This window comes from Delphinapterus leucas, chromosome 1, assembly GCF_059928025.1.
Source record: "Delphinapterus leucas isolate spDelLeu-1000000601 "Yukka" chromosome 1, BTC_Dleu_Yukka2, whole genome shotgun sequence".
NCBI lineage: Eukaryota > Metazoa > Chordata > Mammalia > Artiodactyla > Monodontidae > Delphinapterus > Delphinapterus leucas.
In genome coordinates, this window is record NC_143129.1 from 115,504,811 (window position 1) to 115,530,484 (window position 25,674).

The following is a 25,674-nucleotide window of genomic DNA, read 5'->3' on the forward strand; positions in this document are numbered from 1 at the left end:
TTTTCCTTTTTTAAAAAATATTTTATTGGAGTATAGTTGATTTACAATGTTGTGTTAGTTTCTACTGTACGGCAAAGTGAATCACCTATACGTATACATATATCCCCTCTTTTTTGGATTTTCTTCCCATTTAGGTCACCACAGAGCATTGAGTAGAGTTCCCTGTGCTATACGGTAGATTCTCATTAGAGTCTGGATTTTTTTTTTTTTTTTGCGGTACGCGGGGTCCTCTCACTGTTGTGGCCTCTCCCGTTGCACAGGCTCCGGACGTGCAGGCTCAGCGGCCATGGCTCACGGGCCCAGCCGCTCTGTGGCATGTGGGATCTTCCCGGACCGGGGCACGAACCTGTGTCCCCTGCATCGGCAAGCGGACTCTCAACCACTGCGCCACCCGGGAAGCCCCAGAGTCTGGATTTTTAAAGATCATCTCTGCTTGCCCTTCAACTCCTCCAACTGCAAGGATACACACGTATCTCTTCTCCATCCGTCTCCATCCATCACTGGTGAACTGCAGAGCACCCACTCTAAGGGGGGAAGCTGCAGCTCAGCTCCCACCATGTGCAAACTGCCATGTAGAAACCAAGGTCCACTGCTGCCAGATCTATGAATTTTTCCCAAAAAAACCCAGAAATTTGAACTTAAAAAAAAATACTCAGTTTTCAAATATTGGCAACAAACCCCAGTTTTTATAAACTCTCTTCAGGCTGAACAAAACATATTTATTGCCCCATCCTGCTTAAGCCACCAGCTAAGGACCTCTGCGGTAGAGCAATGTAGGACAAACTTGCTTTCTCTTCTGCATGAAGATCTGGAGACTTGGAAGCTCCAGATCTCCATGGAGAAGAGAAAAGCAAATTCTAGTTGTGCCTTTTCAAACTCCTTTCAATCTATTCTTAGTTGTACTCATTCATTGACAAAACTCTTTCAGAAATTTAAAATCTGGTAGGAAGAGTTAAACAGCCACTGACAGTGTTGTGGTTTCATTGCTACAATGAGGATTTACTTGCCTGACAAGCCAAAGGATGGAGCACTTTTTTTCTGTCTTACAGTATGTGCAAGCAAGGGACTGTGTCTTATTGTATTCATGCAGATTTGGAGAAGACTTTTCTCCAGAGATTTTATAAGGATCTCCCTCTATTCCCCCACCCTGCAGCCATTTCAGTTGAGGTGGGTCCTGCTGGTTTTGTATGGAATTTGGGGTTAGTGTTCTAGAAACCTTCTTAAGGTGCCCCATGCATCTATCTGGTCAATGCAAAATAAATCCCGGAGCTCTTCCCGCATACATGCACAAGCATGGTGAAAGGCCTAGGGGGATCGTAGGTATAACTAGCAAAGCTTTTGCTTTTTTCTGACTGCTCAAATGCATTCCAGTTTAGAGAGTGGACATGAGTTTCTTCTCCCCAAAAGGTTTTACTACACGGGTGCTGTGATGGTTAATTTTATGTGTCAACTTGGCTAGGCTATGGTGCTGGTTTGTTTGGTGGAACACCAGTCTAGATGTTGCTGCCATGTATTTCTTAGACATGATTTACATTTAAATCAGTCGACTCTGATGTAGTGAACCACTTTAGACTGGGTCTGGGTGGGGAGGGAAGGTTACTGAGAATGTGGCATTGATGCTGAGAACTGCATGATAGGAAGAAGCTTAGATCAGGGAGCTTGGCATTTGGGGCAAAGGAACAGCTAGTGCAAAGGTCCTGAGGAGGCATTTACTTGGCTTATTTCAAAAAGAGTTAAGTGGGAGCACAGTAAGCGAGGGTAAATGAAGGAAGTAGGCAGGTTCCAGGAGCTGTGTGCCGAGTAAGGAGATGAATCTTATTCCAAGAGCAATGGGAAGCCATGGAGCCTTTAAGCCTCCTGTTCTTAACAGGATTGACCTGTTCTGATTTACATTTTTAAAGAATTACTCTGGCTTCTGTAAGGAAAATGGATTATTGGAGGGCAAGAATGGAAACCACTGATGTTTCAGTTATCTATCGCTGTGTAACAAACAACACCCAAAATTTAGAGCCTTAAAATAATCATATTGGTTTGCTCATTACTTTATGGGTCAGGAATTCTGGGGACTCAACAGGCAGCTCATCTCTGATTTACAAGATGTCAGTTTGTAAGGCAGCTGGGGCTGGAGGATCCACTTCCTAGATGGTGTCTTCACATACATGTGGTATCCAAATGCTCCCTGATCTTCCTCTTTCTCCACACGGCATCTGATCCTCTCAGACCTATCCATGTGGCATGGGCTTCTCAGTCTGCTGGTCTCAGGGTACTCGTACCTCTTATATTGAAGCTGCTTTCTAAGAGAAAGGAAGTAGGAGTTCCTAGCCAGTGTTGTATTTGGAACTAGCACCATATCACATCACTTCCTAGATATTCATTGGTCAAAGAGTCCACCCAGCTCCAAGAGGGTAGAGAAGTAGACCCCATCTATTGATGGGAGAGCATCAGGGTCACATTGCAGAAGGGCATGTGGGTTGGAAGATATTGTTGCAGCCACCTTTGGAAAATACAATATGCCACAAGTAAGGAGGCCATTCCAGTAATTTAGGCAAGAGATGATGGTGTCTTAGATTTGGATGTTTGCACTAGGTTAAGAAAGGGGTGGATTCAGAATAAATGAGCAGAATATATGAGAACTGTAAAGTACTAACAAATGCAGCTAAGTACTTGTTTAATTAAATTGCACTTTGTAAGATTACATGGATGAGCGTTGCCCATCACCAATAAAGTAAGTCACAGGTAAGTCTGTTGTATTCATAGGACACTTGTATTATTGCTGTGCTTCACAATGTGCTTTGTTTCAGAGAATGAGTTATTTAGGACAGGGACTTAATGAGGCCCAGATATTGGGGCTACACAGGGAGAGGAAAAACTATGGACCTACATACTGTGAGATCCAGGGATTGTCACATCCTATAACCAGGGGTGCTTTAGAGAGTAAAGAGGGCCTTACATTTTCGAAGGCTTCATGGAGATGAGTGCTTTTGCCCACAGAAAGACCTGAGCAGTTTTCACCTCATGAGGAGACAAAGTTTTTAAGGTATGGGAGTCAATGCACCAAAGAGAGTATATAAAAGATAATTATTTTGGTGACAAAAATGTGAGAATCTATTGTTCCATTTTAAACAGCAGAGGAGAATCCAGAAACTCACCCAGAGGCACCCAGTAAACTAATGGCAGAGCTGGTGTAAAAGACATGTCTCCTGATTCTAGTCTGGGATTTTTTTCCATGGCGTCATCTGCCACCCTGCCCAGAGCACAGCTTCGTTCTCTACTATGATCCCACTGCACACTTGCTATTGCTCAAGTGACTTTCAAATAGCACCAGAAGGCAGAAAACAGGTTGTGAACAAATCATATCTGGTCTCTCTACTGGTAAAATAACTAAAATGTACTCTGCTAATTTTGATTCAGTTGCAACTCTTTGTGGAGTGGACAGCACATGCGCTTATGTGGGAATCATCACCATAAGACCACTCACTGTGCTGCTGAATGTCCCGAAGAATATTTCTTAGAATTCACTGAATTCCTAAGATTCTGGGGTCACATTATAACTCTCAATGCTTACACCTCTGTCAAAAACAAAAACAAAAAAAACAGCTCAAGAACACCAGGGTCTTTTAGATTGGAAAGTGGTTACAACACAAGATTTTTACCGTGTGTGGAGGTTACATATGATGTACATTATAACGAATGTTTATATACGCAACTTCTATTTTACATTTTCAATACACGGTTTTTTATTGTGTTTTCTCAATATTTGAAGTAGGCAGCATTCCATTCCAGATCTAGATAAAACTGATATGCTCTAAATTGCATAATTTTATTCTCAATTGCTTTTAATGTCTTCACTCTTTTTCTATAGCCAAATCAAATGGACATATTTTGTGTCTATTTGTGTTCTTTTAAATTAATTGAGATTAATGACCCAAAGATCCAGTGTTTTCCCATGCTAGGTTTGTTTCACATTTGAACTTAATTGGACAAATATTACCTCACTACATACTTAAAGGGTCTATAAAATATTGCTCCTTGATCTTTCTGTAAGAAGCAATTTGCTGGGCTCTAGTGTTGGAAGACAGTACCTCAGGATTGGTGCCTGGGAATGCGTAAATTTTGCCTATGGATTTAGATGTGTGTTTAACAAGATTGCACCACAAAATCCTCACAACTTTATTATATGTTTTACATGTTCTATTGCGCTGACAAGTTTAACTGCATCCAAGACTGAGCCAGGTGGTGTTTAAATTTCCAAATACCTTAAAATTTGAATGCCTCGGGCAGGAAAAACTGACTACTCAGTAGGCACAGTTGTAATATTTCAGGCAAGATATTGTCAGAATCAAAAGAGCAAAGGCCGGGCTTCCCTGGTGGCGCAGTGGTTGGGAGTCCGCCTGCCGGTGCAGGGGACACGGGTTCGTGCCCCGGTCTGGGAGGATCCCACGTGTCGCGGAGTGGCTGGGCCCGTGAGCCATGGCCGCTGGGCCTGCGCGTCTGTAGCCTGTGCTCCGCGGTGGGAGGAGCCACAAATGGTGAGAGGCCTGTGTACTGCAAAAAAAAAAAAAAAAAAAGTGAAGGCCTTTGCCCATAGATTTTACTATCACATTTACATGAACCTTTGTGCATTTCAGTAAGGCTCTAAAACAGGTGCTTAGGCAGTGCTTTTCTGTAGGTCTTAACGGAGCATCAATATTAAACTATTTTGAAAACTCACTTATAGGATCCCAGAAGCAGTCCCCCTCCTCCCCTTTGAAAGCACTTTCTCTTATTGCCTAAAAATTCAAGTACTCTCTTAACAAAGTGCAGACTGAAATATTTCACTATGGATTTGAACAGGAGCCAAGAGGGTTGATGAAAGGAAAACTTCTCTCTATAAAAGGTTTATTGTCAGTGCTTTCTAAAGATGTAGATTCTTCTAAAACCAGCTACCAGCATTTTCACAAACATTAACACAGCCTTCTCAACCTCTCCTAGACCTACGATTCGGGTCCTTTTAGGCAAGCTGTGCGTCTAGCCTCTGACCTTCTAGATAGCCAATTCAATCTAATTGCTCCCCCCACCTCAATATAACTTATATTCTAAAAAGGAAAGGGGGTGGGGTAGCGTGGTCCTCACGCTATTGGAAAAGTACTTGAAATTCCTTGCATTCCTTTGCATTTAACGGTATGTTTACCTAATCGTCAGCTTATTAGGATTAACACAAGTCATTGCTTCAAGCTCATTCAGTGAAAACAAACTGACTCCTATAGATTCCAAGATTTTTTCTCTGATCCCAACCATGGGTGAATTTTTAAGTCGTTCTCCCAAGTTTTAGGAACAATATTAGAAAAATATAAAGTTATAAACAAGGGACCTTATATCACATTATCCAACCATGCTTAATCTTGCCCATGGATTTCGAGGTAGGCAGCCTGAGTTATGGGCTGTTTTCATTAAAGTTTCCTCTACCGAAGGGACCTGCACAATTACCTAGTGATTAAAATGATAAATGACTCTACTATACCCACCTCAAAGAGCCTGGGTGATGGAGACCCTTAGGCTTTGAATTCTTATGAAAATAAAGCATTATTATTTAAATCACAAACTTAGCTTCAGATTCCTTCTTGTGCTTTGTACAATGCCTGGTGTTCAATACATGTTTTTAAAACAGATTACTCTAAATTCCAAGATTTTTTTTCTACTGAAGATATAAAAGCAATCATTGTTAGATTTTTAGAGGTTAGTTCCCTGCTCTATCCCAAGCACCTGGAACAGTTCCTGGTACAAAGTAGGTACTCAGTAAATCCTGTTTCAATGATTGAATGCATAAGCTAGATCGTCCCCAATGGTTTTGAACATTCTCTAAAAATACTGAATGCCATAAACTCAGATATTAGGTAAATATTTCTTTATTAAATGATTAATTCCATAAATAAATTCTTTTCACTGAATATAAAATTAAAATCATTTACAAATTATTCCAGTATTACATTTCCCCTCCCTCCCCGAAAGCTACATTTTGATAAATAAAAACATTCAGTCTTAAAACACCTGATTTCTGTTTGCAATTTAGAGGGCAGATAGCTGCCTCTCATGGACACTCACAGAGTGTCACCTTCTGGAAGGGATGGACCCCCCCTCCCATTTACTTCTGTCAAACGATGGAGTCTTTAAGTGTCCAACTAATCTTATTACCTTTTACAACTGTAAAACCGAAATGGAAAAAGCCTAGAGAAAAATACGCTTACCAAATAATTTACAAACAGAAAACAGAACGTCATCAACACCACAAGCTCCAAAATGAAGCAGTAACATGTGCTCCAATATTATGAAGCAAAGTATTCTCCAATTGCGGCTGCATTAGTGTCCATGTGCACCAGCACACCTGGCAGTTTCAAAATACCTTAATACTACTCAAGAATGAGCAGTGCATCCCTTCTACAATGAGTCCCTTCAGCCCGCCGCCCCCACCCACGCCTCCATGATGCTGACACTCTTCTCTCCCCACTTTGTCCGCCCTCGTGCTGGAAAACGCAGGTAGCATTTAGTCCCTAAATTTGTGAATGTCATTGAACAGTCTGTAGAAGGGAAAGGCTGCCTCGTTGGCATGTGGGCAGTTGTAGTTGCATCTGCAGGACTGGATCATCATGACGTTCTTGGAGAACGTCTCCCCATCTTCGCAGCGGAACCGCATCTTCACAGTCCTGGTCTGCTGAGGCGTGCAGCAGCGGCCATCCACGCAGGAACCGCAGTACTTGGGCCGGTATTTCTTCATACTCGAACATCCAGCGTAAGTAAACTTGACCGGTTCAGGGGATTTCTTGGTCTTGCTGCATTTCTTGCCCTTCTGTAAGAAAGAGAAGAGAAGGGAAGTTAGTGTTTCTCTTTCTTGGAAGAGATGCTCCCATCTCACCCAGGGGACCAGTCTACACGGCACCGCAGGCACTTACTTTCAGGCTGCTGTACACTGGCTGTCCACAAGGCCGCACTTCACAGATCCGGGTTTCCTTCAGCAGGCGGCATTCAGGGTTGTCATTGGTAACGCGTGTGGAGATACCAGTTCCACAGGTTTTTGAGCATGGGGACCACGAAGTCGTTTGGACGATACATTTCTGGCCATGTGAAGAAGGGCTGTACAGAATGCGAGGTTCCATTCCAAAAACTAGAGGGACAAACAAGAGGGATGATTCCTCAGAGGCATACCGACACAAACAGATTCAGGTTCTCATTTCTCTGAAGTTTCAAACTAGGAATGCGTTTCAGTACAATGTCTCAGTCTTCACTTACCGGGGAGCCGCTTCAGGGAGCCGCCTTTTCCAATTGCAATTAATTCATTGTTTCTCGTTAACTCCACCTCCGAGGCATCGAAGGCCAGCTCCTTGCCCAGGAGGCCGTCCCTGTCGTCCATGGGGTCCTTGGCACCATCCTCGTCGCAGACCCACTCCTCACAGCACTGCCCGGTAACTTTGACCAGCCGGGGGTTGGGACAGCCCAAGCTTGGGAGAGAGAGTTCTTGGGGACACAGAGGAATGCAGCCCACGGCGCCGTCAATACATGTGCACTGATGTTTACAGTTGGGCTGGAAACTTTCCCCATTCTGGTAGATTCTGGAGTTATATTCACAGGGTCTGCCCTCTGACTGAGCTACAAAGAGCACCAAAAAAGAAAGGGAGAAGAGAATAAAGTTAAGATTCCGTACGACGGCCTGAAACTCGGACATATTTTCTGCTGCTAAATTCAATTGATGGTAAAGTTTCCTATGATTCCCCGGAGACTCCAGAGCAGAACAATAAGTTAGTCAGGAATCACTTTTCCGTATGCGCTTTTCGTTGGGCCCAGACACACTGAATTGCATTCCAGACTGCTGAAATCATGTGCCTTTCTGCCAAGCTACCAACAACAAAGCATCACCATACATGGTCGCAAAATTACTAAACTTCTGGACTACGGGGACTATTCTTTTTTTAAAGGGGCCAAACCACAAGCATCTTACCTCTGCAGATCCCCTTCAGAGCGGTGGAGCTGGCGCCGAAGTTGCATTCCAGCCCCTTGGTGTGGTCGCAGGGCTGCGTTTTGCTGCAGTCCTCGTTGAGCTGCTTGGCGCAGACCTTACAGCAGCCGCAGGCGTCCCGGACCAGCCCGACTCCCGGGGCGCACTTGGGCGCCTCCAGGGGGCAGTGGCAGGCGGCGGGGCAGGTGGAGAGAGCCTGGAAGGGGGAGAGGACACGTGTGAGGCTCGGCGCGGTGCGCAGGAAGGACGCCCCGGGAAGGGACGGGGGTGTCTGACCCGGGCGGCAGGGGGTCTCTGATCCCGTCCAGCCCGGCCACCCCGGGCGGCTGCGTACGCCGGGAGGGCCCCCCGGCACGTCTTCAGGGCGGGCTTAAAGAAAGAGCTCCCCCGAAACGCCCCGCCGAACTTCCGAGTCTAGCTTTTCCGGTCACAGGCCATCTGGGGAAAGGCGAAGGGGCTGCTAGAGCGGACGGGGAAGCGGTGGCCAAAGAACTCACCAGCCTGGCCAAGTGGAGAAGGGTGACGGCGAGGGCGAGCGTCCTGGCGGTGCTGGAGCTCATCGTGGCGCGCAGGAGGGATCCGGACGAGCGCGGAGGCAAAGACGCCAACACACCGGTGCGTAGCGGCCGGGCCGGCGCGGCTGGGGCGGTGGGCCGGGCGGTGGGCCGGGCTGTGGGCCGGGCGGCGGGGAGGCGAGAGCCAGGCAGGCGAGCGGGCTGCGGGCGTCCTCCTCTCGAGGTCCTTGCCGGGGAGGGACGGAAGGCGCGGATGCTGCTCGGGGGCGCTCTCGCTCGCGGTCTGCCCCAGCGCCCAGAGCCCGCCTTTTATATGGGCCGGCCGCGGCGCCGCGTGTTGCAGTGACGTCGGCTCTGTCTGCGCGTTCCAGAATTCTCAAACATCTCAGGAATGCTGGTTGGCGCGGGCTCCTGCCAAGCGCCTCCCCTGGCTCCGTTGCACTTTTTTTTTTTTTTTTGTCCTGGACCCGTCAAGAAAACAATCTTCCGTTTTTTCCACTTTAAATAACGACTTCTATTGGGGAGGGCTCTTCTTGGAGTGATGGTGGTGATGGAGGTGGAAGGGCCGAGGGGGGCGAATTCAGAACTTTGCCTGGACTGGGAGGGTGGGAGGACCTGGAGGGAGGAACAAAAGTCGTTTTGTTTGGTGATGCCGAGTTGATTGGGCAGCCTTGGAACCCCTCACCCAGGAAGGCAGCGAACTGTTTGCTTGTTTACAGCGAAGGTGAGAGTCAAGTTATCTATTGAGAGAGGCGAACGGGGAGGGAGAGTGTCTGGGAGCCAGGACTCTATCTGAGGACTTCATAGAAGCGTGCTCGGATCAAGTCCCAAATCTTTGGCATGGTGTTTATTGGACAAGTGAAGTGTATTGCAAATTAATACCCGAGGTGGCATTTATGAATGAGAAGGGGAAAAAAAAAATCAACTTCCCCCATCGTCTGGCAGATTCCCAGGCAGAGGTCTTCCCCCGTCCGCCAACCCCCCCCCCGCCCCCTCCGCTTTTTGGTATGTCGTACTTGTTTGTTTTTGGAGGTTCCCACTTTAGTTCCAGCCCACTGCCTGGGTTGGAAGTCCGAGAGGAAACGAACGCAGGGAGCTCTCTGGGAGGCGGACTTACACTTCCTCACGGATGCGGGAGACTGGGTAAGCCCTTCCAGGCTCCCTCCGCGGGCGGGAGGCGACGCTAACTAAGCAGCCAGCCAGCAGCGGAGGGGACCACCGTGGAGTGATTTGTATTGAGATCATCACCTGTACATACTGCAAAACCAAACCAGATTCCAGCACCATTGTGCCCAGTGGATCTCTGGAAAAAGCAGACTCCTTGACGCTGAAAGTTTTGCGGGGCTTTTTAACTCCTTTCCTTGGGACTATTTAGAAGCCTCCCATTTCAAGTGAATTGCAATGCTTTGCTCTCTAAGTAAAGAAAAATAAGAGATTTAGGATGTAATATTCTGTAGTAAAAAAAAAAAAAGAAGTTAGCAATTTTAAGGTCCAATTCTACCCTATTCTACCAGCAACACATTCAGTAGAAGACCTCCTACAAAACAAGTTACTTGAACTTCAAATACCGTTAGTGTGATGGACAAATCTTCCCTCAAAGTTTAAAAAACTATCTTCTTGTGTAACTTTCATAAAAACATACACAGTAATTATGCCAGTTTCCCTTATATGTGCTCTGGGAGAAATCCTTGTCCTTTGGGCTGTTCAGTCTAAATGACTGAGAAGTCTTGCTGAAGAAGGCCTTCAGTGTGACTTTTCTGTGAATGACTCTAATGAACACAATAAGAAGCTATTGCAATGAAAACACTCTCCAATGGAGAGAACCGTGGCAGGAAAAAGTTAAGTTTCATTCATTCAAAAGTGCTCTTCCAGAAGTCTAAGAAGCTGTTACTAGAGGGAGCAGGATGTCTAAGGTTTGGTTGGAGGCATGTGGGGTGGGGAACTTACTTTTCAAGACAATAGACTGTCAGGTGTTCTAGGCCCTGCATCCTGCCCAAGCCAATTCATCAGTTATTATTTAGAAAACGGTTTTGTTGTGTTCCTGTGTCAGCTTTCGTTACTGTTTCCTTCTTAATGAAGTGACTGGGGATGGGGTGAGTAGGTACAGTACAGGGTGGGAGGAGGTGGCGAAGAGGGAATGGAGAGGAGCGTTCCTGGCTTCTGTTGTGGCGTCTCTTCTATTTGACTTCATGGTTGTAAGTATTTCCAGATGGTGAATCAGACACCAGACGTAACAATATTTCCATATTTGGGTATAGCAGTAGCCTGCGTTTTTAACATTTTTCTGCCTCTGTTATCCAGCCACAAAGCATTCTTGACAGCTTCAAATGTTGTTAAATATAGACTTAACTTCTGTTCCCAGAGCAGGAAATTCTTTGGAATTCCTTGTTTTTCACGCAATCTGTCTATCATAATCTAAAATAAAATTACAGTGGATGATCCAACTGGCTTGTGTATACACCTTGCTCCTTTATGGAAGTTTGTGTGTATGTGTGTGTGTGTGTGTGTGTGTGTGGAGGAGGGGGCTCAAAGAGACTCAGTCTGCTGCACAGCATTCAAAAGCACACCATTCCAGAGATTCCTTTAAAAATCAGATTAAAGTTTTCTAACAAGGGTTGTGTGCGTTTGTTTCTGGACTTCATTTGGGGAATCTTGGAGGATGAGTTTGCCCCAGAGGAGAAACTTACAGAACCTCACCGTCAGCTGCCCATTTAAAGCAGGGGGTGTGTGATGGGAGGGGGCGGGAAACTGCAGCAAACTGGGCCAGGACGCTGGGGAGCCGGAGAGACGGGAGTAACCTGTGTATACAGCCTTTCTATATACTATGTCCTGGTGAGACTGCTAGTAAACGACAGCCTCAGACAGGAGGAACAGCAGCTCCTCAAGTCCTGCTCAAAGAAGGTCCAGAAACCCCAGATGTCCCATCGCCTTCTCCCCTCCTCTGCTGAGAGCTGCAGATCAGTTCACGTTGACAGATTGAAGGGTAAATGTGCAAACGTTCATGGGTAAGTGTCTTCCGGTGCTAATTCTGCATGGCTCTTTTGCTCTCTTTCCTCTCTCCCTCCCTCTCTGGGAGCCCCAGGAGGGAATAAGGGGCCGCCTTGTTTCCTTGGGCTGCAAGGCAGGGAGAAGGGGCTGCTTGTCTTCTCAGCTCCTGGCTTTGGACTGAGCGATGGGAACGTCTCTCGCCCACTGATGCCAGGGAATTTTAGGTCACCAAAAGAAGGGTTCACTGTCTGGCGGCAACTGAGAATAATAATCACCCTAAACCTGGCGACTCCGGTTTCCTAGCCCTAGACCAGTGGTTCTCAAACTGTGGCCCGCGTCAGACTCACCTGGAGGGCTGGTTAAACGACTGACCCCACTGGCCCCACCCCCAAATTTCTTATTAGTTACATTTCTAAGCAGTCCCGAGGTGATGCTGAGGCTGTTTGTTCGGGGATTCACACCCTGAGAAACACTGCCTTGGACGGTGGGAGTGCCTGTAATAGCCGTGTGTGTGCGTGCGTTTGTCCTCAGAGGTACTCGGCGGTCTCACAACTCCACCTTTCATAGCCACCTTAAGGAACAGCATAACTTATTGTGACAGCGAAAGGCCAACGTTAAGGTGGCGCCCCTGCGCCATCCTATTGCCCTCCGCTCCCCCAAGCGCACCCCACCCCGAGTGACTGCAGGGAGAGCCGGAGAGAGCCGGGATGGCGGCGGGAACTGTGTGGCAGTGGCGCTGGGAAGGCCTCAGCCGCGCCCGGGACCCCTGCGGAGACGGCGGGCAGTGGGGATGAGGAGCGATCTGGGGCCCGAGCACCGGGACGCGCCCGGCCGCCTGCTGCCCGCCGCCCCCTGCCGGCTGCCCGGCCCGCGCTCCCGGAGTCGCCGCGGCGGCCAGGACTAGAGGTTTCCGGCGGCGCGCGGCGCAGGACGTTTCCAGCCCCAGCCCATATTTGGTGAAAGTCTTTCAAGACTCCGTCATCCAGCTCCGGGGGGCGGCGGCGGCGGCCCTAGGAGGAGGCCCGGCAGCGGCGCGGCCGCCGAGCTGCTGAAAAGTGCCCGCGCCCGGTCCTCGGGCCGCCCGGCCGCAGGCGTGGCTGGCGTGCGGGCGCGCGCGTGCCGGGGAGACCGCGGCCGCCTGGCTCGAGCCCGCACCCCTGAGAGGGCCCGGCCCGCCCTGGGCTGCGTGGGTGGCTGGCGGGGAGGGCGCCGGCCCGATTGTGTCACTTTTCCCGTCCACCCCGCTGTTGACTCGTCCTCCCAACGGAGCAGAGAGTTGCCGCGCTGTGCCAGACTTGGAGGGTACGCCCAGGTGCGGGGCTGTGTGTGCGTTGTCGGAGTGTGGCGTTCGTTCAGACATCAAGCCCATCCGAGAGCGGGGACGTGGAAATGACTTTGGGGAGAAGTCCCTAAGGGCCTGGATCCCGTTATCCCTAGAAGGGAGAGAGGCTGGAGCTCCCTCTTGGCTTCTCTTGGTCTCCCACATCCCTTCCTCCCTTCCTGGTCAGTAAGTTCCGTGGGGGCAGAACCCCTGGATAGGAAGCCCTAGCTCTGCCATCCACTAGCCTGCAGTCTTCAATAAACTGCACATCCTCTCTGGGCCTTGTATCCTTCATCAAAACTGGGAAAGGAGACAGCACGTAGTAAAACTGGAGCAGTCCCTTTCAGGGCTAAATTTCACGCCATCCTCTCCTTATAATAACAGAAGCCAACGCTTATATAGGGCTCACTCTGTGTCAGGCACAGTTTTCAATGCCTGCTATTTATTGACTTATTTCATTCTCCAGTGCCCCATTGAGGTAGATCCTCTGGTTAACACCATTTTCTATCTAAATGAAGAAATGGAGGCACAGGGCCACGTCTAGCCAAAGGGCACTCACCTAGCAGGTAGCAGAACTGAACCCAGGCATCTTGGTCCCAGCAGGCCTTGCCCTTAACCTCTGTGCCTACTCCCCATTTCTTACTTTAGATGTTCAGGCCTGTCCCTTCTTCTGGAACTTAACCTTTATTTAACTCTATCACAGCTTACCCAGATGTTTCAGGATAAATGCATCAGATAGAAAAGTAGTTGAGAAGTTAACTGAAGCTGTGTGAACCTCTAAGAATTGCCTAATGTACTGGCTCTTGGGGAAGAGGGGGAAAGGAGTGTTGCATTTCAACAGAAAAAGCCTTAACGCAAATAAGTTTACATAGTGGACTTCTAGACACCTTGGCAGAGGGTGGGGAAGATACCTTGGCCTTTGGAGTCCTTCTGATACCTTACAAGCCACATTGATCAGGCAGTTCCTACTTCTGGAATAAGGCTTGGCCCGGTAGGAACTACATTTGTCACTGAGGTGGGTTTCAGTGTCACTTACTTGATAGTTTATCAGTCTGAGTGTTCCTTATAGACCCAACCTACTGTTAACTTGTTTTTTCTAACTATATGTTATGAGTATAATTATCTATGTATCTGAGGACAAATTGTTTATCCTCTTTGAACTCCAGATCTATTCTGATCTCATGATATGTCATGGTACCATGGTAGGCACTGGTGACATAAAAAAGAGGACTTTAACATTGACCTTCCCCAAAGGACTTTACAGTCTGTTCCTGAAGTGAGTACAAAGTGCTGTGTGGACACTTTTGGCCCTGGGGAGTGAAAATGGAACTAATCTGAGTCTGTAAGGATGAGCAAGAGTCTGCTACACGGAAAGATATTTGAGACAGAGGGAACAGAGCCTTGACCATGCATAATGAGGATCCGCTAGTGAGGCTTGACCATAGAATCCCTTTGGGGAACTGGCAAGAGAGGTCAGCTGGGATCTTCTGCAAATGCCCTTGCCCGTGGCGTTGGGACTCTCTACAGCCAGTGGTGAGCTGTGTGTGTGAGGTTTTGCCTTGGTTTCCTCATTTACAAGATAATGGGGTTGCCCCAGCTCAGGGGATAGAGCGCTGAAGCGCTCACAGGGATCAGCCAGGTAAACAAAATGCCATTCCAAGGATTTTTGCCAGCTGACACTGGCCTCAGCCTGGGGGAACCGTGGGGAGAGTGTGGACTCTATGGGGGGGGAGGTGCAGTGGGGGCTAAGTGGTTGGTAGGTGAAAATGTAGGTCCAGTGTTTGCTTGTTTTCTCAGTTTTTAAAGAGATCTGGATCTTTAGGTGAAGGCTTTTACTTTTTAAAATGTTGGTAATTAATTAGAACAATGTTAAAATGCCATCAAAGTTAATCCTGGGAAAACCAAAGAAGACAGTGTGAGGGAGCTGCCAGTTGTGACCTCCAGACTGAATGTCTCTTAGAACCTGTCCTGCTCTGGCATTCTGTAACTCTCAGCCTCTTGTGAAATGTTAAGGAGTAGCACCGTGGGCTCCATTTAATTGTCAGTTTGACTAGATTCTCATTTGTTTAAGAATCATGGCTGTCACTTGACTCAGTTGTAAGAGTTTACACTTTATCAACAAAATTGGAATCAGTGTCTTTTTCTTATTTTCTACTTTCCACACTCCCCAAACACCCTCTTACTTCTCCCCTTGACTTTATGTTGTAAGCAGCAGGCACTCCTTTGGCAGCATGCTAGGAAACAATATTTTTAGGGCATTCGTATCCAGTGGGAGCTATATCTGTTTACTTCCTCCACCTGGCATCTGTCCACAGGAAGCCAGGCATTTCTAGCCCCTTTACCTTACAGAACTTCTTGTTTTGTGATAACACAGAAACATTTCAAAGGAATGGACTGGAAGGCACCTCTCCCACTCTGCCCTGCAGTCTATCTTCTAGACACGCTTGAGCAATATGAAATATATTAATTATAAGTCGCTATCAAATGGGTTGGTTCCAGATTTAGGGATTAAGAATTAACCTTCACCTCTTCTGGGTTTTATTTCCAGAGATACCTGTCTCTTAACTGCCCACTTAAAACCACACATACCACATTCAGCATCTAGAAAGGATTTGATCTGGGCACAGTACATGAGCACACAGATAGATCCTACAGAGAGACTGAAGCCATGTATTCATGCCAGATTTTGCGGGACCGAGGATTAAGTGTAAAGGAGGATTCTGGCAGTTGGGCTGATTATGTGAAAGAAGGCATAAGACATGTTTAATACTCAGCAGGAGGCTTGGCATATAGTAAGTACTTAATAAATTATAATTATTTCCACAGCAAGCACCACAGTTACCTTTACTTTTACTACAATTAGCATAGAATGAGCTAGACTTATTCTCTAGAGAATATTCTGTATTCTTTAGACTAGATGAAAAAACTTGATGAACTGTAGTTAAAAAATCATTTGATAAACGGTATATAGCTGATGTGATTTATAAGATCCACCCAGGCCAGGATCCTGGCTTGCACTGGGGCTCCAGCAGTCATCTAATAAAGCACTCAAATGGCCTTGCCTGTCACGGAATTGCAACTTTGCCTACAAGCAGTGTTGAGCCATGTGAGGTTTTGCCTTGGTTTCCTCATCTGTAAGATAATGGGGTTGTTCCAACTCAGGGTCATGCACTCAAGTGCTCCACAGATCAGCTAGATACAAAACACCACACCTGAGGATTAGTGCCAGCTGACACTTGGTCTCAGTGTTTGGGAGCCATGGGGTTCGCTATGTCTATGGAGCCTGGGTTTTGCCTACCAAAGGCTAAGCAGTTCATATATATATATATATATATATATATATATATATATATATATATATGAGATGTTAAGGTGGAGCAGAGTGTCTGTCTCCAAAGACCATTCTTTTGAGGAAGAACATGGTATTTGCCCTCCATGAAATCCATCTTAAAGTCTAAGCACTTGCCCCCAACTTCTTGACTTCCCCTTAAAAACTGATTGTGGATTCCTCACTTAAATATTTTTCTAAATGCGAGCTTATCTGTGTTTTCGGTCATTGTGGACCCCACTTACTTCAGGAGATTCTGGTAATGAATGAGTCAAATAATAAAAGAGGGTTTCCTCCTCAGGGACCCTTGCCTGAGCTTGTTCCTGTTTTCTCTGAAGAGAAAGAGATGTGTCAGAGCAGAGGAGGAACTCAGAGACTGAGAGATACTTCTAGCCTAACTTAGTCATCACCATTGACTTTATTACCTGAGGCAGATGGTGCTGCTACCGCCCATGGCCCATGGTCACCCTCATATCACAGCTGCTCAGCATGGAGCCCTCCAGGCACCCCCCAAGCACTCCCTCTGTGCACCTTGTGCAAGGTGTCCCTGAGTCTTGGATGTGGGCATGGGTGTGGTGCCCAAGGTTATGGCAAAAAATAAAAAGCATGGAGCAATTTGAGGCTAGTCCCAGATGTTTCTCTGATGTTTTTTTTTTAATCCCCTCTCCTTTAATTAGGTTTTAGCCTTCAAAAGAAAAACAAAGCTATTTTTAAACAGTTCTTTTTTTGGGTACTTGTTTCTAACTTTTTAAAAAATTGAGATATAATTGACGTACAACATTTTGTTCATTTTATGCGTACAACATAATGATTCAATGTATGTATATATTGGGAAATGATCACCACAGTAAGTCTAGTTCACATCCATCAGCTCACATAGTTACAGTATTTGTTTTGTTTTGTTTTGTTTTTTTGCTGAGTAGAACTTTTGAGATCTACTCTCTTAGCACCTTTCAAATATACAATACAGTATTATTAGCCATGCTGTACATTACATCCCCAGGATTTATTTATTTTATATTCTTTTATAACTGCAAGTTTGTTCCTTTTGATCACCTAAACAGTCAATTCTTAAAGGAAAAAGACAATATGTGTTCAATGCCTGAACCTTCTGAGGCTCTGGGAAATGCTGCTGGGGGATTATAAAGTGTGGCATATATACCAAAGCACGGCAGATCCAGGATATGATGGTTCAGTTCAATCCTATAAATATGATATGAATGACAGGCTTCATGCTAGGTGGCAATGCAAAGAGAAATAATATCTAGACTTTGCCACTGTGGCTCTCGTAGCCTAGGGGAGATCTAGATGTAGATGTTTAAACACATAATACAATATAGCGATCTATGTTCTATGTACAGTGTAGCCAAATTGCTCTGGGAGTACAGACAAGGGATGTCTAACTTTGAGTCCCCCCTTTAAAGATATGAGGTCTTGTTCAGTTTGTATTTTTTGATGGATGGGAGAGGTCAGACCCAGTTATACACAGGCACTAACATGTATGTTCCCGTTGAAGCTGGTGATTGCAGAGAACTTGGGCATCTTCATGACACAACAGACAAAACCTAAAAGTGGGAAACTTAGGATGAGCCTCTGAAAATGCATTAATCACAGAGAGGACCATCCCCGTGGGTGCTGTTGGAAATTATCACTATGGATCCTTCTTTCTGAGGTGGGAGGGAAGGGAACTGACATTTACAGGGCAACTGACATGAGCCAAATGCCTTAGAGGTTATCCCACCTAATGTTCAAGAAAATCCTCTAAGGCGAGCATTTTGAACATCTTTCTAAGCTTAGGAAGTCGGGGTTCAGAGAAGTTAAACAACTTGCCCAAGATCAAGCAGTTAGAATGCGACCAAATAAGGACTCCAATCCAGACCTGTCTGACTGCGTCCAGACACAAAGCCTGTGCCCTTTCTACCTTTCTGCTACACCATCCTGACTACCTGAGTTTCCACTCCCTTTATGAGTGTTTGCTCTTTTTCTATTTTCTTTTATTGTTACCACCTTGCTTTATAGAGTCAGCCCTTTTACCTTTTCTTAGCACATTCAGATCCATTGATGTTGAAGTTTTTGAGCCACTCACTGGCTTCTAAAAGGAGGTGCAAATTAAAGTGAATGGGATCATTATCATCATCATTATAATCAGAGAACAGGCATAGTGATCTTAAGCCTGCACTTACATTTGCTTCCTTGCTACGCACTATGTAGAATGATTTAGATATACATGATTTCTGCCTTCTAGGGACAGATGACACGTTCCTCAGGATGTGGAGTTTAATTGGAAATAATGAAGGAGGTATGATTTCAGGATTCTATGTTTCAAAGGCAGAGGGAAGTGCCATGGCAGTCTAAGGCTGCACTAAAGTGATACTGGGGCTCTATAAAGGCAAGGTGGTAACAATAAAAGAATACAGAAAAAGAGCAAACACTTATAAAGGGAGTGGAAATTCGGAAATTAGAGGACTATGTGAAAAGGGTATTGGACAAATGCACTGAAGTGTGTGTGAGTGTGCATGCTTGTGTGTTGGGGGAGGGAAGGTTGGGGGGGATGGAATGAGAAGAACATAGTGAATTATGACATTCTTGTGGATTCATTATCTTTTCTTGTTAGCACCGCTCACCCGGACTCCATTCACCTTTCTTTTCTCTGGGCTTTCTGCACTTTCTAGGTCCTTGCTCTGCTATTTTGAATAGAGAAGTCCTTGAGTCTCAGTCCAGGAGATGTGGCCAGAAAGGGCTACTTTCATAGTTGGGCCATCCTGCAAACACTGTTCTCAAGGGCCTGCAATCCGAAAAACTGTGGCCAAGGAAGCAGGTTGGGGATGAGGGTGGGTGTGGGGCAAGCTCAGGAAAGACTTCTGAAGTGACATAAAGTGAGAATTGAGACAATTTCCACTTGAAGTCACCTCTCCACTTATTACGCATTAACCATCTGGAACCAAATGCAGCTAATTTAGCATCATGTTGGAAAGTTTATAATGTGAACCACGTCCTAGGGCCAGGGCATCCAGGGTTTGATCCTTTGTAAGCATCTCTCTTTTGGAATTCAAACTGGTGTCAGCACATAGGAACTAAGAATGGTGCCAAGTTTTGAGTCACCACTCTGCTTTCTTCCAGAACACCGTGGGAAAAGGATGGGCAGACTAGTTAAGGTAAAACCCGGTCCCACCCAAATGCTCACTGAAGGCTGGAAACAAGTCCATTTTTTAAATGTTTTAAAAAGCAAATTGAACTCAGGAAAGAGGTAATAAGCCTCTGTTCTTTGGTTTCAACTTGGATCTGGAGGCTTGTTTTCTGAGTCTCCAGGCTGTCACATTGGGTGTTATCTATAACCCCTTTAGGTTTCTGGGGGGTTCCCGCTTGCCTTTTAAAGGACTTTTATTAAATGATTGCACCATGCTAGGGTTTAGGGATATAAAGGTGACTAAGATGTGGTCCCTGACTTTGAGGACAGCATAGTCTAGAGTGGTAAGAGCATGGGTAAATAATGTGTGTGTGCAATACTGTGTCCCTTCACAAGGGTGCAGTGCACCAAAACTGCTTCTGGATCCCTGTCTGAACATGGCCCTATACTAGGGGTGAGGTCTTCTCATTGTACTGGATGGTGTTGCTCCTGGAGCTTCCAGTACTTCTGCAAAGCTTGAAAGAACAGGCTATGCTTTTCTCTGCTTGGTTTAAACGACTATGCTTAGGACATAGTATCAGCATGAGCCTGGAGGGTCCTCTGATAACCTCTCCTTAATAAGGGGTTGGATAGTTTTGTTTTGAATGCCTTTCCTCTTCCCTTTGGTAAGCAATCCAGGCTTCCTGATGTCTATTCATGGCCTTTTAGGTATCTTATGTCATCTGGCATTCTGATGATAAGTAATGGATGTGTGAATTATATTCTTGGCCTTATCAGAAATGGTGCATAGTGAATCCCAGGATTTCTGTTATATAGTTTTAAAGGTAAGCCCAGTTACTTGAAGCCTTTCTCCTAGGCAGTGGACCACATTGGAAGTAGACAGGAAAGGAGAACTTATTGGGCAAGAGGACTGTGTCCTAGGATCCCATTACATTTGGTAGCATTTTAGAGTATTGTTTAATTTGATTCCCCCATTGTTTGTGGTGTGCCATCCGGTGTTATTTCTTTTCTTTTGTTTACTTTGGGTTCAGTTTTCTCTTACTTGTCAAGTTTCTTAATATGGAAGCCTAGATCATTGATTTAAGGTCTTTTTTCTTTCTATTATAAGCATTTATTTTATTTTTTTTTTACATCTTTATTGGAGTATAATTGCTTTACAAAGGTGTGTTAGTTTCTGCTTTTGTAGATTTCCCTATAGATACTCCAACTGCCTCCCACAAATTTTGATATATATGCTTTTATTTTCATTCATTGCAAAGGACTTTCTTTTTTTAAATATTTATTTGTTTATTATTTATTTACTTATTTTGTCTGCGCCGGGTCTTAGTTGGGGCACGCAGGATCTTCGCTGTGGCCTGCGGACTCTTAGTTGCAGCATGCATGCGGGATCTAGTTCCCAGACCAGGGGTTGAACCCGGGCCCCCTGCATTGGGAATGTGGAGCCTTACCCACTGGACCACTAGGGAAGTCCCTCAAAGGATTTTCTAATTTCCTTTTTTATTTCATTTTGACTCCTGGTTATTTAGTGTGTTATTTAGGATCCAAATATTTGGATATTTTCCAGGTATCATTCTGTTATTTATTTCTAGTTTGATTTCATTGTGGTCCAAAAATAAACTATTTGATTCTTTTAAAAATATCTTCCACTTCTCACTATGTTTATGTTTTACTTTAAATACTTGTACATAGTTATAATAGCTGTTTTAATGTTATCTTCTAGTCTCAGTATCCCTGTAATTTCTAGGTTTGTTTCTATTGATTACTTTTTCTCCTGATTCTGGATCACATTTTCCTGCTGCTTGACATGTCTAGTAATTTTTTACTTGGAAGCTGTTATAAATATTATGTTGTTGAGTTTCTGGATTTTTTTTCTTTCTTTAAATAGTGTGGGGCTTTGTTTTGGCAAGTCTTTAAGTTATATGCAGATCAGCTTGACCCATTCAAAGCCTTATACTTTCCTAGGGCAGGTCTAGAGAATCCTTTACAAGAGATAGTTCAGGCTTACTACTAAGATGTGACTGCTGGTGTCTCTATTGAATGACCTAGGATGTCACTGAGGTCTCTCTACTAGTCAACATCGAATGTCAGGAATGCAGTTTAAAGAAGATGGTCTAGGATGGCTTCACTGAGTAGGTGAAGGTTTACACTTTTCTTTTGCCTTTCATTACTGGAGCAGTGGGTATGAATTCTTTTAATGAAATTGATCTGTAATGTCAAACTGCTTTCCAGAAGGTCATAACATTTTCTACTTCTACCAAGAGTTTAGGAGAGTGCCTGCTTCACAATATCCTTGCCAGTATTGAGTTTATATTTAATAAATTATAGCATAATCTCTTGGAAGGAATATGATGAAGCCATTAGAATCATGTTTTATGAAAACTATTTAATAACTTGGGGGAAAACTCTCAAAACAATGTTAATTGAAAGCAGGACAAAAGCAGGACAAAAAATTCTATACACATCAAGATATCACTTTTATATAAAGATCATATGTATATATGTTCACTCTTTGTTAATAGCATTTATCTGTGGATAATGGGATTACAGCTGATTTTTATATTCTTATTTTCTTTTTAAAATATTAATTAATTAATTAATCAATTATTTATTTATTTATTTTGGCTGTGCTGGGTCTTAGTTGCAGCACGTGGGATCTTTGTTGCGGCATTCTGACTCTTAGTTGTGGCATGCAGGCAGGATCTAGTTCCCCGACCGGGGATCGAACCCCGGCCCTCTGCATTGGGAGGGTGGAGTCTTACCCACTGGACCACGAGGGAAGTCCCTCTCCTTATTTTCTTTTAGTATACCTTTTATACTAAAAACTACTTTACAATTTGAGGTACCTGATAAATGAGTGTATAGTAAAGAAAGGGCTTTACTCAGAACGTGGAAATACCTGGGGACAAGAAAATCTACAGATATAGAAATCATATACCCTCCACAAAGTCTAAGCGGAGTCACATTTTTCAGCCTTTGTATTCATTAAGGATCCTCTGAGAGTGAAGCTGTCTGGGACGTCGAAAGGAATGTCCTGACAGCACCTCCCACCTAATTGGGAACTTGCAACAGTTGCATAACTGGTCAGCCCATGTCCATGGAAGGGAAGCAACTTTCTGCCTTGAATTGTTGTATTTATTTTGACTCGTTTGGACCAAATGCATTTTCCTTGGTTTCCATTTTACACTTTAACACTGAACGTATTAGTTTGATAGGACTGGCATAACAAAAGATCACAGATTAGGTGGCTTAAACAACAGCAACTTATTTTCTTACAGTTATGGAGGCTAGAATTCCAAGATCAATGTGCTAGCAGGGTTGGTTTCTTCTGAGGCATCTTTCCTTGGCTTTCAGATGGTGATCCTTGTGTCTTCATATATACATGTACATGTCTGTATCCATTTCTTCTTATAAAGACACCAGACATATTGGATTACCCTTAATTGGACTACACCATAATGATCTCATTTTAACTTAATTACCACTTTAAAGACCCTATTTCTAAATATAGTCACATTATGAGGTACTAGGGTTAGGACTTCAACATATGAATTTTGAGAGGATACAATTCAAGCCATAATGCTAGGTTTAGCTGTTTCTTCCAATTCCTCATGGTTGTAGCAGAGGCACAAAACCCATTTCTTTACCCTGCAAGCGTAAACTCTAGATCCCAAAGTGCTTGATGTTGAATTCTGGCTCTCTCACTTAAGAGCTCTTTGACCTGGGATGAAATACCTAGACTCTCTATGCTTCAGTATCCTCATCTCTCAAATGGGAACAATACAAGCACATATCTCACAGGTTCGTTGTAAGCATTCAATGGTTTACTTTATGCAGATCTTGTAGAACAGTGCTTGTCACAAAGCCGTATACCAGGTGTTCAATAAAGGTTAGCTGTTATCGTTACATCAAATTATCTCATTAGTAGAGCTATCTATTTAACACTATACTTGACACAGAAGGTATAGTGATGAACATAAAAGATGTCTCTGTCTTCACCCACAAGGAATTTTTTTCCCTGGATCTATGTGCCCTTCTTATTTTTGGCAAGGGAACTTTTGTTCTCGTTTGAAAAATTCTGTGTAGAAATACTTTTCTAAGGGAAACTGAGCAGTCAAAGCATGCTTGATCTCTCTGCCATTCCCTCATTGTAGGCACTGACTCTTTAATATGGTTTGTAGATTTAGGGAGAGATAAAGTCTGGAAAAGAAAGCTGAAGTGATCAATCCTATGTCCTTTTTATGGTTGTCTCTCCTTTCTCTACCCCTTAAACAACACACACATTTATACCCCTTTATCTGTGCTGGACACAATTTCAAAATCCACATGCCCAGATTGTGCACCTAGATAACGCTGTCTTGTGAGGTTGTGGTATCTGCTACGTTAAGTCCTTGGTCCTTCTAGAATGCTTTGATGACTAAAAATATGGATGATGAATCTGTTCTCTGTACACCAGCTCCCTCACCCTCATGTGGGAACGTGTCCTTTGGGTCCTTTTTCAAGCAAAGACTTGTGCTGATCTACCTCATACATTAATTCTAGCTGTAGTAATACTTTGGGAAAGGAATAGGATCCCAAAATAACCACCAAGAGAAGTGTGTCATGAAAGGTCATGGCAATGGGGCAGAGGATACTGGACAGAAGAGTTCTAAAAATAGGAAGCAAGAGATCAAAGACCCAGCAGCAATGAGGAACCTTTTTTGGCTTTGATTCACAGAAGGGGGAGGCAACTTTCCCCAGCCCGCTCTGCCCTCTGCTCCACCTGCCACTCACGCCCCGCCAGCAGAACGGCCAGCGGTGGGAGGATGGTGAGCGCATTCTTCTGCCCTGGGTGCTGACTGCCTTTACATCATTTTGATGATAAGTGTATTTATATGATGCTTAAAAGCATGTCAAAATAAGTAACATTATGGAGAATTTTACCTTATTGCCATATTCCTAATATTGCAAGGAACGCAAACATTTCTGGGCAAGAATACTTAATTTCAGCTTTCTTTTGGAGCAGGTCTTTAGGTTTTACAAGCTAGAGTTGATTTTTCATTGTCTCCTGACATCGTACCTGATGATTAAGTGTTTGCAGAGCTAAGCACCAGATTTTAATTGGGCCAGCGGGATCAGCCACATCAGATCCCATGAGCCACTCTGTGTGTTCTGTGGGGATGGCGTTCGGGCATATCTAGCTGCCGTTGAAGGAGCTGATAGTTTAGATATGATGTCCAATGTTCTCCCGCTGTAGATAGAGCTTTGATGATAATGAGGCAGGTAGATTAAGACATTAAAAACATGGGCCTCTTGAATGAATTTGGGAGATCATTCTGTTTGTGTGTGTGGCTTTGTTTTTTAATTCCATGAACTAGAGAATCAGAAAATCTGAGGTGAATTCCATAATCTCTCTATAAATCAATTTCCTGTGCAGTAAAATAAGCTTTACTGACACTTGCTTAGAGACGATAAATGTACGGAAGTGCTTGCAAACTATGCAGGACTGTACGGGTGTTCCTTTTAAATCACATGGTTGTCAGAGAACTAGTCTACGCATTCACGTGGAATCCACCCCTTCCTCTTCAAAGAGGCTTCACTTCATTCATTCCAAAACTATTTACTTCACTGCAGTGTGCGAGGCACTGTGCCAGGCACCAAAAAGCATACAACGATGAATCATCCAGATCCTGCCCTCAAGGAACTTAGCGTACAAGGAGGCATATAAACCACTGAAAAAGGCACTGCTTGTTTTTTAAAATTTAGCTTCAAATGACTGCATAATTGAACATAATACCACATTTGAAAAGTGATTTAGCAGTCCCTCTTAAGTATTTAGATGATAATGTATGTGTTAATGAACATGCGTTAGTCTACCAGTAGACTAATTAGTACGTATACTATTAGTCAAGAATATGGAGAAACGCGTGTGAAACAAAGGTGTCCTGACTGAAGACAGGCGATTTGGGGTACTGAAGTGATTAATGATGACTGACAGTGCATTAATCCCACCCCTTGCTGAGGGATCCCTCTTCATTCGGCTCCCCAAACCAAAACTGACCGGGAAACAAATAATTGATTCTGTCTAGCCCTCAAGTCAATTTCTCCATGTGTTTTGACTCAAGGCTTTATTAGCCTGAATCCATGAGTAAACGGCCCTTTTGTTTAACCGTTTCTTTGCAGTATAGTTAACAAATCTCCGACTTTACTCTAAAAATAGAGGCAAAGTTGAGATTTCTCCGGGAGACTGGGAATCCTAAGATTTATATGAGGGAAATATGCAGTTATAATTCTAAAAATTATGCAGTTTGTTATCAGTTTAATGAAAATGAGATATTTGACTGATAAAATTTTTAGCCATTTGAAAAGCACAACAAAATCTTAACTCTTTTAAAAATCTAGCTTAAAGCACATTCTCAGTCAGGATTATGG

At 44.5% G+C, this 25,674-nt stretch overlaps 2 protein-coding genes across 4 annotated transcripts in view; one reads left to right on the top strand and one right to left on the bottom strand.

Annotated features, from left to right (window-relative positions):
- Nucleotides 1–5,869: 5,869 nt before the first annotated feature.
- On the bottom strand, nt 5,870–8,861 carry CCN1 (cellular communication network factor 1). Its single transcript, XM_022580938.2, has 5 exons — nt 8,485–8,861; nt 7,970–8,183; nt 7,264–7,620; nt 6,927–7,138; nt 5,870–6,823 (listed from the first exon to the last, which is right to left on the bottom strand). Exons 1-5 carry the CDS (start codon nt 8,545–8,547, stop codon nt 6,521–6,523), a joined length of 1,149 nt encoding a protein of 382 aa, XP_022436646.1. The 5' UTR covers nt 8,548–8,861; the 3' UTR covers nt 5,870–6,520.
- Nucleotides 8,794–25,674, top strand: part of LOC149750715 (uncharacterized) — a 101,913-nt gene continuing 85,032 nt past the window's right edge. Inside the window, exon 1 of one of the 3 annotated variants that reach the window (XM_089920165.1) lies at nt 8,794–11,507. In XM_089920165.1, coding sequence (XP_089776291.1) covers nt 11,233–11,507 — 275 coding nt within the window. In that variant the 5' untranslated portion in view covers nt 8,794–11,232. The remainder of the gene's footprint in view (nt 11,508–25,674) is intronic. The other 2 variants (XM_089920174.1, XR_016394859.1) reach the window with 2 other exon arrangements.